At 38.7% G+C, this 15,313-nt stretch overlaps 1 protein-coding gene across 1 annotated transcript in view; it reads right to left on the bottom strand.

The window, feature by feature from the left end:
- Positions 1–15,313, bottom strand: part of dnah5l (dynein, axonemal, heavy chain 5 like) — a 94,134-nt gene that overhangs the window by 30,653 nt on the left and 48,168 nt on the right. The window contains exons 23-46 of the mRNA XM_051682203.1: positions 15,033–15,199; positions 14,473–14,565; positions 14,158–14,361; positions 13,515–13,595; positions 12,423–12,827; positions 11,684–11,802; positions 10,778–10,914; positions 10,156–10,318; positions 9,949–10,060; positions 9,704–9,832; positions 9,487–9,587; positions 9,310–9,408; positions 7,481–7,634; positions 6,439–6,705; positions 6,007–6,135; positions 5,280–5,495; positions 4,942–5,088; positions 4,093–4,265; positions 3,777–3,955; positions 2,941–3,128; positions 2,069–2,263; positions 1,823–1,957; positions 1,536–1,725; positions 865–1,082 (exon numbers count right to left, since the gene is read on the bottom strand). Of these exons, the coding sequence (XP_051538163.1) occupies positions 865–1,082; positions 1,536–1,725; positions 1,823–1,957; positions 2,069–2,263; positions 2,941–3,128; positions 3,777–3,955; positions 4,093–4,265; positions 4,942–5,088; positions 5,280–5,495; positions 6,007–6,135; positions 6,439–6,705; positions 7,481–7,634; positions 9,310–9,408; positions 9,487–9,587; positions 9,704–9,832; positions 9,949–10,060; positions 10,156–10,318; positions 10,778–10,914; positions 11,684–11,802; positions 12,423–12,827; positions 13,515–13,595; positions 14,158–14,361; positions 14,473–14,565; positions 15,033–15,199 (4,001 nt within the window). The remainder of the gene's footprint in view (positions 1–864; positions 1,083–1,535; positions 1,726–1,822; positions 1,958–2,068; positions 2,264–2,940; positions 3,129–3,776; positions 3,956–4,092; positions 4,266–4,941; positions 5,089–5,279; positions 5,496–6,006; positions 6,136–6,438; positions 6,706–7,480; positions 7,635–9,309; positions 9,409–9,486; positions 9,588–9,703; positions 9,833–9,948; positions 10,061–10,155; positions 10,319–10,777; positions 10,915–11,683; positions 11,803–12,422; positions 12,828–13,514; positions 13,596–14,157; positions 14,362–14,472; positions 14,566–15,032; positions 15,200–15,313) is intronic.

Below are 15,313 nucleotides of genomic sequence, written 5' to 3'. Positions count from 1 at the left end.
AAGGATTGTTCTGGGTTTGATAAAAGTTGAGCTCAATCAACAGCATTTGTGGCATAAAGTTTGATTGCCACAAAAAAAACACACACACACACACACACACACACACACACATATATATATATATATATATATATATATATATATATATATATATATATATATATTATTTTGAATCGTCCCTCATTTAATTAAAAAAAAAAAAAAATTGTGGTTACAGTAAGGCACTTAAAATGAAAGTGAATGGGACCAGTCCATAAAAATTAAATAAATTTTTTTTTAATAGTATAGCAACAAGATATATACATGATACGGGTTAACGTGGTTTTATAGTGTGATAAAATCGTTACACGGTTTACCAGATCACAAGGTTTCTGGTGTTACGTTGTCATGGCAACAAACCTGTAATATTGAATATAACTTTACACAGATAAGAAATTTTATCACAAAGATATAAAAGAGAAAATGCACCCTCAAGTGTTGCTGCAATGGCGTAGTGTGTTAAAATTGTGTAGGTATGCTTTTCCATGTGGATGACCCGGGTTTGATTCCCCCTTTTGTCCCACTTTTCCCCATCCTGTTTTCTGTCTCCACTCTTAATATTATTCTGTAATACTTGTTATAATAATTAATAAAATTAATATAAAGGTTGATTTCCTCACAGTGATTTGATCACAGAGAAGGTCTAGGATTTGAGAAAAATGTTTGATCTGGGTAAAATTAACCATGGTTTTACTATAGTAATATTGTAGTAACCACGTTTTTTGGGAGAAGTCATAGTATTAAGTTTGCACACTTAATGCAAATAGCTTCTGCCTAAAAAAGAAAGTTTTGCCAGTAGAGTCATTAAGAGGTTCACCATCTCACCTTCTTGGCCTTCAGAGTTTTCCTCCACAGTGTAGAGAAGATTCCATCTGTCCAGTCATTTGTGGCCACATCGAGGGTGCCAAACATCTGGGAGGCAGTGATGGCTTTGGGGTTCATCCTCATTTCTTTGTGAGGACTTCCACAGTCAGTCATGGCTTTCATTAGAGTGTGGATGCATGTGGTCTTTCCTGTTCCACTGGGGCCAAGAGTCATCATACCTACACAAAGAGAAAAAACACATGGCCAAAACGTGAGACAATGGACAAAACGTGCTGTGCCTCAAAATGATCTTGTCCATCTTATTAGTTGAATGTAGCTTGGTAATAATTTTAATAATTCAACAGCAGTTTGTTTGTAGGAATGTTCTCAGCACACTAGAACATTGCTTATCACAATCAACAACCTCTATTGCTTAATCTTTAAGGGAATACTTCTCCTAAAAATTACAATTCTGTCCTCATTTATTTACCTGCTGTTCACTGTTCCAAAACATCTGTCACCATTTACTTTCATTACATCTTTTTTTTACATATAATGAAAGTGAATGGTGAACATTCTGTCTAATATCTCTTTTTGAGTTTCACTGAAGAAAAAAGGACATAAAGGTTTAAAACAACATGAGGATGAGGGAATGATACAATGAATGAAAAATAAAATGGATGATTACTAACCATGTCTCACTCTTTGAGTCTCATAGAGCTGCACAAGTTTGAGAATCCAGGGTGGGTGTGCAATTAGTCCGGCCTCTTCAGCTTGTCTGGTGATAGCAGCTTCCAGCTCAGGGTAACCTGCTTTATCTAGATTGATGCCCGGAAACAGATCATTGATCAGACTCATGAACAGAGGCTCATCTTCATCCACCTGTATGAGGAAAAAGGTGGGAACAGAGATGCAAATGTGACATTTATTCTCATGCTTGAAGGTTATTTCAGATCAGTTTGGGATCTATCATAGTCACCAGTTTGGAGAGGTTCATGTCACGGAGCACTCTCATAACCACAGTCTGCTCTGGCTCAGTTGGGTTGGATCTCTTTACAGCACCAAGAGTTCTCAAAACGGACAAGATGTTCCTCAAGCCAAAGTCATAGTGGACCTGTTGAGTAATTACAATTTATAAAAAATTATTAACAAAACTGTAGCCACAAATGACCATATTATCAAACATTAGCAAATACTGTTTATCTTTCAAATGTGTTCTGGTCACCTGTTTGGAAAGCTGCTCTTCACATAGTTTGTACAGGGTGTAAAATTTGCGACTGAGAACTTGATTATCACGAAAGCCTGCGCTGGCCAGTTTCACTCTCATGATGATGGCTCTGTCAGGTACCATCATGGCAACCGTGCGGAACTGAATTTTCAAGTTCTCTGGAAGCTCCTGTCGACCGGCATAACCTGGATTCTGTGATGTGAAAAGAGGAACATGATAGAAATTCGGTGGTGGAAAAAATGATTAAAGAGCAAGACTGAAAACTCAATATTGGAAGTAAATGCACTGGAAGTAAATGAGCCATTTTTTGGTGAAGCTAATAATTTTATAAAAGCACTTACATTAATTCTTCTGTTAAAACTTGTATATTATTCGAGCTATAACATTTTTTAAACTATCCTTTTTATTGTTGTTTTAGGGTTTTAAGGTTTATTTTGTTATGTCACAGCAACAAAGTTGTACAATTGGACAAAACTGTACACAGAAAAGGTTAGTAAGCCATTTTATCACACTAAAATCATGTTAACAAGCATATTGTCTTGTGGCTATACTTTTGAAACTGTGAGTATTTTAACATTTACGTATTGGCCCCTTTCACATCCATTGAGTGCCTCACTGTAACCCATATTTATTTTTTATTTATTTTTCTAAAGAAAAGAAGGGACAAGTCCAAATATATATATTTTTTGGTAATCAAATTTATGCCACAAATGCTGTTGATTGAGTTGTACTTGTATTGAACCCAGAATATTCCTTTATTCCTTTGGTTGATAACCACTGTATTAGGTGTATCACCTGTAAACTACTTTGATGACTGCAATATTGCATAATGAACAAGTTGGAGGCTGAAATTTATTCTTCCACATTACCATAGTAAGGAAGATGCCAAACTCTCTGTCCATGTCCACCACATCTCCATCTGTGAATATGAACTGGGACTTCTTGTTTTTCTTGCACTGCAGGACGATGTAGATTTGTTGAGCAGCCACTGAGAGCACAGGCAGCTCAATGCGGTTGAATTCATCAAAACAGCCCCATGCACCAGACTGGGCTAATCCTGTTTGACAAACATTATAAACATGAAGAGCCATGTAAGAATGGTCACACAATTTAAATATGTAGACCATTATCCTGATTAAGCATAAAAAAAGGGGCTCTGTTAAGGTTAGTAAGGTTAATCTGTTATTCTGTTCTTCTAGACAGTTTTGCAGGGGATTTTTTCTTCTGTGTTTGCTCAAAAAGTAAATAAAGTGTCAATAAAATGGCATTTGTGAAATATTTATTCAACAGTGGCCCCAAAGAGTATTTGGACACTTAAGCCACATTTAAAAATGTGTGAACATCACTGCATTAGATATACAATATAAAACCAAATGGCATGTATTTTAAAGAAAGTTAGCACAAGCACACTTTACAAGCAAAATTCAGTAGGTTTGCTAAATGCTAAAATAATTTTTATAATGTTAACATTAAGACAAAAAGTATTTGGACACCTGTTTGTCAAACATTAGTGGAACTTTGTACGTAGTTAATGTGATGAACTCTGTAGTTACTCGTTAAAACACCTGTGTGAACTTGAGAGTCACTGATTTCATACATACCCTAAAAATCTATTTTTATTAAGTGTGGCTTAAGTGTCCAAATACTTATTGGAGTCATTTTAAATATATAAGGATGATTGCTTTATTCATGCAAGTCACTGAACCTTTATAGATGCGGCCCAGTCCACGGAAGTCCATCTGGTCTGAGCAATTGAAGACAACTACGTATTTTCCCAGGCAGCGGCCCATATCTTTGGTGGTTTCAGTTTTTCCTGTGCCAGCAGGGCCAGCGGGGGCCCCTCCCATACTCATCCCCAAAGCCTGGGCCAATGTGATATAACATCTGCAAAGGGACAAACTGAAAATAAAAATCTGGAGACAATGCGTGCCACTCATTAACTACCATTTTGCTGACTCCACTCTATTTTCCAATCTAAACCTGAGAGAGATGCATCAATTCTTCAATGTTTCTATGCTCACCTATCAGTGAGAGGGGTGATAACTAGTCGGTCAGTGCAGCCGAGATACTCATTGCAGTAATCAAATTCCACATCAGTGATTTGGATTAGGCATCTGTCCGTCTCCTCTTCAAAGTAGAAGCGAGACTGTTTCTGCCATTCAAAGTCTAAGGTTGACCGGATGTTCATTCGCACCTTGAGTGGGAAATAAAAAGCTTAGTGTTCCAGTGTGAAGGTTAGAAGTGCAACAAACTGACTTGTATTGTTTATGGTTTCTTAATCATTAAAACAGAAATAATTCCCAACAATTATACAAGTGCTGTTTGTGCGCAAGTGCAGTCAAGTCTGTTGCTCTGTTAGAAAACATAGTGAGATGCCTACAGAGACCAAATTTTTTTTTGACATAATACTGTAGGTGCACTAATGACACAAAGTCTGTTCCAAAAAGTATGCAACTTATTTGCTACCTCCTAAAATACCTTGTTTTACCCAAATTTTAAGACAGCATCACACGTATCCTTTACAGAAAAGGGATCTCAGAACAAATTATGACAAGCTCAGTTATTCAACACTGAAAAGTTTTTAAAAATAGTTCAGTGTAATAACATTTTAGCCAATAATGCTTATTAGAGTACCGTGACATTAGTTTTAATAACATTTAACAGCTAATGTCCAAATATATTGTGTGTTGCATCTCCCATGTGGAACGTTATCATGCACGGCAGAGTATCTGCCTATGTAGAGCATTACAAATTGTTTACTTATGAGGTTCCATGAAGGTTAGCACTGAAATGTAGGCAGTAGACAGCAAGGATCTTGTAAGTGCATGAAATTGCAAAGGTATTTTAAGGTAAATTTAAAGATAAATCACCAGGTCATCAAAAATGTCCTTCTGATGGACATGTATGGTGATGAGCGTCTCATATTTGGTTCTGTCCATCTTGGTCAGATCATGGGTGGTCATGTCTATCAGTTCGTTCAGCAGGTCCAAGAACTTCTGGTTAGTAGTCTGCATTATCTGTACAAAGATGACAACATGATCAACAACAACACATTGTCAAACCAGTACTTCATCTCAAGAACTATTTAGAACACAAATACATTTTTTGGTTAAACCATAAATGAACAAGAAAAAAGGCTATTCATGCATAAATCCAACAACCTACTGATTTTAAAAAGAAAACACCAAAACAAGAACAAAGTTTGAACCTTTTTGTCTGTCTTGCTAAGGCTAAGTGCCTCCTCAGCGTCTTTAGTCCAGATGAGCTGTATGCCGAGCAGTCCGATCTGAGCAGGGAACATGGACTGGAACTCCACTAGTTTAATCCCAGATTCACTAATGGCCATGTTGGCCTGTCGGATGATGTTGTGAATAGTCTTCTTCACTCCATTCAGCAACAGACCCAGCCAGGCTTCTACATTACCCTGTGGTATGACATCAATAACTTTATAACATATGATCTTTATCATTATAATATATTTAAATAAAACCTTTAACATCAAACAATTTCATTGCAGTGATGTACTTTATATTACCCTAATGTAATGTCAATATTTGTCAATAAATTGTGAATGGCATTCCTATCCGGTTGTTGTAAGCATATTGCTATGTGGCTGCTGAGTGGTTGCTAAGGAGATGCTTGGTTGTAGGTAAGGTGTTCTGGGTGGTTGCAAGATGGTTTCTTACTGCCTAAGTCTCCATGATATTTTTCTGGTCAATTGAAAAGTTTATGATTTTTTTTTTTTACCCATTTTATTAACCACCAGGAAAAAATCACAAGCCCAGTTTCCTAGCAAACTAATAGCACACCTCTCCTCAACAAGCTGCTATTGGGAAACAATTTGGGAACAACTCTTGTACATTGTACATTGTACATTGGTGGGGGATGAGTTACACGGCAAAGTTTAAAGGGGTCAGAGGGTCAGGGGTTTGCACCTGGGCATTGACTGGTTCACTCAGATCCACGGTTTCCCCCTCCTGCGACTGAAAACTGAGTATCTGGTCATAGTTCTTCTCATGAAACACAACTCTGTTCACATTATCGAAAAGATTTAACAGGTGACTCTGAAAAGCATTTAAAGTAAAAATAAGGAGGATGCATAAAAGAGCATTAAAAAGCAAAAGTTTAACTTTTTATTTATTCATCTAAAAATTAAAAAAGGAGATGTTAGGCAGAATGTTAGCGACTGTCTGTTCCTTTTCATACAGTTTTGATAAAAACCCATATTGTATTTGAATGACCTTAATCACACATATTCATATTCACTGAATGCTGCTTATGGCCACCATAATGACATGAGAACTATTTCATGGCACCATTATATGGTGCTAAAATACCAAATTCTAAACCCAGTTAGATGAACCCACCTGTATGGTGTGCGAGTCAGATGCCTGTCCTAGTATCTCCAGCAAGGCAGGGTCAGACACAAAAAAGAAGCGAGGGAAGACAAGGCGTTTCTTCTCCAGATATCCGCTCAGAGATTTCTGACACACTTCCAGTTGCTCCAGCAGGTGGGGCAGCAGCTGTATCAGCATCTCATCCCCAACACAGCACTGAACCACACCTGGAATCTCATGTGCCCGCTGCATTATCCTCTGCCAGGACTTATCAATGTGCTGGAAGCGTTTTGCCTCCTGTGGACAGTTCATTTTCAGATAGGTGGGTGAAATGGGTATGTTTCGGCCAACATGTCAGAGCATGTTTGTTTCGAATTCTTCAATCATTTCTATGGGTGCGGACACCCAAAAATATTTTTTTTATCATCATTTACTCACCCTCATGCCATCCCAGATGAGAGGACTCGGTTCATGCTGCCTCTCACGTGACGTAAGCACGCTGACATATTCAAATGAAAGCAAAACCAATGAAGCTTGTGAACAGTGTTCTCTTGTAAACAAATCGAGCTGCACTTTCGGTTGTATCACATAATTTATGAAGAGTACATGCCAATGCGATTATGTCAGGCGAGCGGCATAGTAATCAACGGAGTCCACACATGGACACGCATCGGATAATGACCGGAAGTACACAATTATAGTGAAAAGGTCTTAAATATTGATCTGTTTCCCACCCAAAGCGATCGTTTCACTTTAGAAGACATTCATTTAACCACTGTCATCATATGGATTACTTTTACAAAGACTGTCTGTGCTTTTAGGAGCTTTAAAGTGTTGATCTCCATCTCATTTGCATTGTATGGACCTACTGAGCTGAGATTATCTTCTAAAAATCTTTGTTTGTGTTTCTGAAGAAAGAAAGTCTTACACATTTGGGATGACATGAGAGTGAAGAAATGATGAGAGAATTAAAAATTTTGGGTGAACTAAGCCTTTAAAAATGGGGACAAGTAACTCCCTTTCAATCAATGGGGGGGGGGGACCCTAAATCTATACTTATGATTCACGTTACCTGCGGCAGTTGTTTGGCAATGTCTCCTCCCACAAATACAGCCTCGAGGTACAGCCACAGATTCTGCACTGTTATCCACTTTTCAATAACCTCTGAGCTGTTTGTCAACTTTTGCACCCACTGCTGGATGGTGGGCTTAAACGGAGCATTATATCTACCACAAGAATTTAGCCATTAATGTTAAACAACCAACTGACCCAAACAGTTATTTACAAGATTAAAAAATATATATTTTAACCCTCTGGGGTCTGAGGCTGTTTTGGGCCCTGGAGAAGTTTTGACATGCCTTGACATTTGTGCTTTTTTCAGTTGCTTAAAAACATATTAATGTCTAAAGTCTGATAACACTGTATTCAGCACAAAATGGGCTACAATAATATGTGAGCAAAATGTATGTACATGTTTGTATTTTTGAGAAAATAACGTTTATGCATGGTTTTTGAAAAAACAAAAATTTTCAATCACTGAAATAAGGCCATATAACACATACTAAACATTTGTTCACAAGACATTTGAGAACTGGATCTTGTAGCCTAGAGTTCCCTATCTGTCACTCACTCGACATTGTGTCGATGTAGTGACACTAAGGGTCACTCTTGGGAGCCCCAAATACCTCTGATTTTGAAAAAAGGCCAATGGGAATTTGCATGCCACTCCTCCTGGACATAGGGGTATAAAAGGAGCTTGCTCGCAACCACTCATTCAGATTTTCTCTTTTTTGTGCCAAGCGGTTGTGTTCAGCGAGCTGAATTACTCTGCCGATCCATTCACCTCGAAAATCCGTTGGATTTACAGTGCATTACAGTGGCTTCTCCCCCTCTTGCACTGGTGAAGTGCAGAGAACGCCCCTGGGCGCTTCAGCAACTAAAAGAGAATATTCTTCCTACTGAAAGAGTATATTTTCCCTTCTAAAAGAGTGGCATTAACGGAGAGTGTCTTTTTAAAGATGCCTCTCCGTTTGTGTGTATTTCCTGGTTGCGGTCATTACCTCTCCACTTCCAATGGCCACGATCACGGTCTTATGTGCTTGGGCGCTGCCCATGCAGAGACAGCGTTTGTGGACGGGTCATGTTCTCACTGTGAGAGCGTGACCATGGCAAAATTGCGGTCGCGGTTTTTCCTTCGTTAGAGGGAAAGACCACCCCAGCGGCTCCCCGCCTCGGTTCTTTTACCTACGGGTTTGAGGCCATGTCAGTTAGCTTTGGGGCGATTTGGGGACACTAATGGGATCCACTCCGCCGGGTAACTCCCCACAGACCTCCCATTCCCCAGTACGCTCGTTTGCCCCGCTGGTATGAGACCGCCGGCTCGTCTCAGGGCAAGTTCGCGATCTGGTTTCGGCGTTTGCAAAGTGGATGAGCTCTCGATTGCAGCATCGGAGAGCGGGCTGTCCAGTCTGATGCTGAGGACTCGACTCCCACCTTCGTGTGCGGACGCCCAGTCACAGCCTGACGCGCAGCTGGCAGCCATGCTTGCCCAGGCGGCTGCATGTGTCAGGCTGGAGTGGAACCTTCCAACCCCCGAACCCTCGCAGCCTAACGATTGGTCCCTTTCTTCCCGGAAGTGCATGAGGAGCCCACGAGGTCGTGGCGGGCACCTTTCACTGCCCGGACCTGGTCTCTGAGCTCCTCCGCTCTCACTACCCTCGGTGGTGCCCAAAAATGACGGAGTATTTTAAGTTGTTTCCGCTGTTATGAGGAAAAAATACAGCAGGATGCGCCGGCACGTCTGTCGACACCTGAGGGTTAAATTATTGGAAAAAAAACAACAACAAAAAACAAGGGCGATACAAAAATTTAAAATATTTATAATTGCATAAAACAAAACACCTGTTGCTCATTAAAGACCCAAGCACCATAAGACTGTCCTCTATTAGTGCCACCTTCTCCATGGTATCAGACCCCTTCAGCAGCAGCTCTCCACGGCTCCTAAGAGGATTTACATTTTGTATATCAAATGCTTAACATTTTTTATACATTTAATCAAAGATGGATTCCTTCTCTGACCTGAATGATGCAAACGTGAACTGGTGGCTGTTCCATTCGGTCACCACGTCTTTAAGTTTGGCCTCAATGTCTCGTTCCTTCACAGCACTGATACACACATCCTGGTAATCAGAAAAAGATGATAAATGTTCAAAATGTCTCAATCTGAATCCAACCATTGATTATATGTTTAATGGCACTGTACATATATTACCATAATATACTGCCCACACAATACCTCAATATCTTCTTTATTTTCCAGCAGAGGTGCTTCCATGACATTCCGCAAGCTGAAATTCCCAGATTCCACTTCAAACTTGTGGCCTGTTATATCAGTTAAGCGTTGCCAGTGTCTGGGCAGCAGTGCCTATTTTGTGATAGCATATGTTAGGAGAATATTTTCTTCTGTAAGGTACAGCACAATTTCCATGCTTTTTGTACAAATGATATGACGTCAGTGAACTGAGGCTGGTTTAAGTTCACCTTATTTGCCATCATGTAAAGTAGAGGACAGGTTTCATTGAAGTCATCAATAGTCTTCTTCAGATCATTAAAAGCTTGCCAGTCTTTCAAGGCCGGCGGTAGCTTACGAATCCTTCAAAATAATGACAAATTCAGCTCCCAAATAAAAGTATTACCATATTTGTAACATTAAAAAAAAAAAAATTTAAATCTGAAAACATAACAAACCTATTTTGAAAATCCAGCATTTCACTATTAATCTTGTCGATGTTGAGGTCTGCCCATAATATGTCATAGTAGCCGGTAACGTTGTCAATGACAGAATTGTAGAGGCTGTAGAGCTTGGACAGAAGGGTGAGCTCTCGCTTGATTCTGTGAAGATCAGGATACTCTGAAAGGAGGAGAAAAAGGAAAGAGAGAAAATAAGTTGGTGATTTTAGATCCAGGAATTTGTGTACACAAACAATTAGGACACATACTTGTCACAGCAATTTTAATGCAAGTTTGAAATTGTAAACTTTGGCACAAAAATGATCTTGGACTATTTGTGCTACGGATATGAATGATACCTCAAATCATGTGGCTTAAGTAGGAGAGATGTAATATTACTTTTCTAAGCAATCAAATTTATTATTTTTACTTAAAGGATGATAACACAGGGAAAATAAAATATGTCGTAAACTTACATTGAAAGAGGAACCTGAGCAATATTTATTTACCGGAATATCATAGACACTTGAGGGTGTGTTCTTGGGCTGTTGAGCAACCACCTACAAGAACACCCTTGTTTATATATATATATATATATATATATATATATATATATATATATTTAGAAAAAAACAAGCACCTTTAACAGAGAGGCCAAAAAGTTCTTCACCACTGGAAAAGGTGACATATTTCCTCCACAGTTCCTCAAACTTGGCCTGATAAACTTGCAACCTGTCACTGGCTTCACGAGGGGCCAAACCAGGTACTCCAGGACCACTGAACACACACACACACACACACACACACACAGACACACACACAAACGCACAAAGTCACAAAGTGTTATATTAAGGGTATGTCCCAATCAGCTCCCTAGTTCATTAGTCAGGGCATTGGTCAGGGATTTAGACATTTCTAGGGCTCTCCCAATCGTGAGATCGTTCCAGTACACTAAAACATTCGCTCTAAAATTCCCAGAATGAACCGTCAAACCAGGGTTCCCTTACCGGAAATGTTGTCATGTCTTCTGAAGTCTTCAAATCATTAGAGGATGAGCGCAAGTTTAAATTTACAATGTCAAAGCCTTATTTTCTCTTTAAAAGTGAAATACGTTCATTAAAGGGAAACAATACTTTAAACATAAGAGTTGTAAGAAGAAAGTACCCTAAAATACCTTCCTTTGTATATTTATTTCTTCATTTATGTAATTTATGTTTTATAATAACACTGTACGTTTTAATATCTATAACAAAAACACACAGCAGTATCATTTATACAGTGATGTTGCTGATTAAAACCAGCTGCATTTAAAAGCGTGACCTCCTAATCGTGTCACAGGAAATTGAGTTAAGTGTCCCAATGTTCAGTGGATCAACACCCTTGCCATTGTCCAAATTCATGTTTGCAATATAGTGATTTATGTCATAAGGAGCTACTCCAGGGAGTGAGATAAGACAAACCTTAAGACACTGTAACTGCTTTTAGAGATACAAATATAAAATTAGATAATCAATATTTATATCAATATCTGACTTTTCTGTGTTACCTGTTGTCATAGTCAGTATAGAAATTTTGCACTGTTTTCTGGAAGGTCTCAACTCCAGCAAGAAGCTCGGCCTTCATGTGAGGTTGAATTTCCTCAAGGTTATTCTGTGTTTTTTTCACCTTTAAATGAAAATCAGAACAAATGTAAAACATTAAAGTAAATGTTTACACAACAAAAACTTGATGGAGATAGGGATGATACTCTACTTCCTTTACCTAAAGCAGCAAGTTAAGGGGATTATATGACCATGAACAGCTGAACATTGTTTGTCTGCAAGTATATGGCATAAAAGTTATGTTCTTTTCATGTTTTGACATATTTTCTATTGAAAAAGGAAGTTGGGGTGGGGGCACATCTAAGGACTTGTAAAAAATGTTAAATAGCCAACAGGATTTAGTTTCTGTCATAGTCAGCAAAAACCATGATTTGGTACTTGCTATTGCTAGTCATGGGCAGGTGGTATTAATTATTTAGAGGGAAAAGACATTCTCATTCTAGGTAACATTTATTGGACAAAATCTCTATATATCCCCATCAACAAAAGTCATCAATATTTTTGGTCTGTTCTCCAGGAAGAGAAATACTGCACATTTTGAATGTATATATCTGTTAAAAGTGTGTTTTGTCAACTTTTAGAAGTACACTGTCATCTACATGGGCTCAAAACATACAGACATGGACTGAAAGATACAAAACTCCAATTTAATTTACGTGGGGTTCTTAAAAACACTTCCCTCACCATCACATTGAGTTCTTTCCAAGTGAACACTAGTCCATCAATCTTTTCTGCATTTCCATCTTTGAAGTAGAGCTCGTGACGATTAAGCAGGGCAAATGACTCTTCAACCGGTCCGATGATGGTGTCTATCCGTATCTCATGTCCTCGCACCTCATGTAGGGCAGCCATGGCCCCCCTCACGTCATCCAGGTCAGAGATGGGTCTCTGGAGCTGCCTGCTCACCCCTTCCACAAAAGAGCTAATATCGGCCATGCCTGCAGAAGCCTGCTTATTTAAAGCTGCCCCAAACTCCCGTTTCCAGGTGTGGCATTCCTGAGTGAGTGACAGTTTGAGGGAGTCTGTCTCGTAGAGGATGGAGCCCACAGCACATGTGGCAGGAAGTTCTTCAATCTGGGCCTCAAGTTTCTGATCAAATATGTGAAGAGGAAGTTGGGGTCACTCTCAGGTAGACTGCAGGTCTTAAAGTCAACATGAAACACCATTCGCAAGCCATTTTAATGTGACGTATTTATGAGTAAAATAGGATATTCAAAGAGAAAACAATGTCGAGTGGACTTGATTTTTGAAAAGTGGGTGTTCTATACCAGAATGGAGCCAGACCTGAATGCGAGTTTGCAGTTGATTAAGCGGGACTACTGAAACACCACCGACACCCACTTTTGAGGAGGCTTTTTGTCTGAGATGTGGAGGCTAATGGTCAAATTAACCCTCAAGAGCATATTGATATCCCAATGGTATATAATAACCTTAATTAATAATAACTTTTATTACATTAATGCTATCCTCCATTAAATAACTGTGCAAATGGCAACATTTTAGACAGGCTGTGTTACCTACAACAGTAGCCTAAAACAATAACTAAATAGCTATTAGGCTATTGTTAACATTAACCAACAGCCATGCGGCCTAGCTGACGTCACTCGAAAAAGAAAGTAGTTTAAATTGTTATTACATATTGATGAAAGATGTACAAATACAAAAAAAATTTAAGAAAGCAAATTGGGTCAATTTTTGGCTTCATGTTGACGTTAAACTTTATAACATTTCAATAAGGGCCTTTGCTAGTATGTGATGTATTTAACAATTACATACAGAGTACAGAGAGAGCTGGTTGCTGAATTCTGGCAAAGATGGGTTGGTCTCCAAAAATGCTTTCACTTGCTCTGTTGGATTCTGGATTGGAAAAAAGTGTCATGTCACAAATATGATTTCAATATGTTAATCGAATTATACTCATAAAATCTATGTCCCAAAACTTGAATCTGAGGAAGAGCAGTTTCAAACTTGCTGCACCACAATCAATTATGAGACAAGCAAGAACTAATGCTGTTTGACATCACTGTCAAAACCATTGAGATGCATCTTGCACAAGCATGACTAAGATTTGAGGGCAAGATTTTCTGCAAATTACAACTTAAAGGAAAATTACAATTCTGTCTTTATTCACCCTCATGTTGTTCCAAATCCATTTAACATTCTTTTTTGGAACATAAAAGGTGATGATCTTGGGCAGAACATTAGGAACTGACACCCTCAGTCACTATTCACATTCATTGTATGAAAAAAAGATGCAATGAAAGTGAATGGTGACTTAGGCTGATACGTGTTCCATGGAAGAGCGAAAGTCACAGTGTTTCAAAACAAAGCATGTATTTCAATTAAGTAATTCAACTGAAATGGACTGGATTGATTTAAACATTTTTTTTTATTATTATTATTTATTTTTTTTCATTACCTGGTTCCACAGATCAGAAAAGTGAGACAACCCTTCTACAATGTCCCTTGTGTCCACTTTGAGAGAGGCTATCACAGCGCCTAGTTGGGCCACAGCCTTGGTCACATCCTTATGTTCTGCCAACTGTCTGTCCAGAGGCCTCTGTGTGATCTGTTTAGTGACCAGATTGTCATCTCCCAGCTCCTTTGCTGCTAACTGCTCTACCTGTGGAGTCACAGGACTTATATAGTGAACTTACAGTATTAAGTCCATCATTCCATTCTATTACAGTAATACATGCATAATATTAAATATAGTAGTGCTGTAGAGCATTACCTGCAATTGCTTTAGCTGGAGATGGGAAAATTTCCAGAGGGGAATATCATTTGCCGTTGAAAGGACTGTGGTTACAACTTTATTAAGAATGCCCTGCACAACACAAATGAGACAAATGAGTGAGGAATTGTTTGATGATTGATACATGTCATATACAGTAGCTGTAAAAGCAAACTAACAAGGATTTCTATTTCCACTGGAATATAAAAACTGGACCACTAATTCCGCGATAGGTTTGAGCATACAGATTTGAAGTTTGGGCTCTTTGAATTCATTCTATGATGCTCAGATCCTTCATTGGTCATATGTCTTTTGGCTATGCAAATCTGCAGATCAGAGTTCACCAAACTTTTTGTACACTATGGAAGACAAACTTTCTTCACATGAGCTTGCGTTTCTGCTCTCCCGCGTTTACATGCCATTTTAATGAATATAAGTGTTCAAAGTCTAGTGTGACCAAAGAGTGTTGATCATACCAACTCATTCACATTATTGAATATGTATTAATTATGTACTGTATATCAATATTGTGTTTTATACTGTTTTTTTCAAATCAGTACCTGTATCTCCTCTAATCTTGGTCTGAGGGTGATGTTGGGAATGGCCAGCTCAACGGAAGCCTTGAAAAGTGGAACTTGAATGGCAGCTTCCCTTTGAGTGGAAGACCGATACTTTGTGCTCGCAACATGCAGTCGAAGCCGCAGAGAATCCAGAGAGAGTTTGGTAGCTTTCAAATGAGGAAAACAAAAATATTTCTAAGCGATCCTTACAGATATCTACAAATAAAGAACTGCATCATGAGATTGGATTTGAATCAGACTTTCATTCAGAGCCTCATTAT

The sequence above is a fragment of the Myxocyprinus asiaticus genome, chromosome 41 (assembly GCF_019703515.2).
Source record: "Myxocyprinus asiaticus isolate MX2 ecotype Aquarium Trade chromosome 41, UBuf_Myxa_2, whole genome shotgun sequence".
Classification (NCBI taxonomy): Eukaryota; Metazoa; Chordata; class Actinopteri; order Cypriniformes; family Catostomidae; genus Myxocyprinus; species Myxocyprinus asiaticus.
This window is presented reverse-complemented; position numbering and strand designations above follow the sequence as displayed.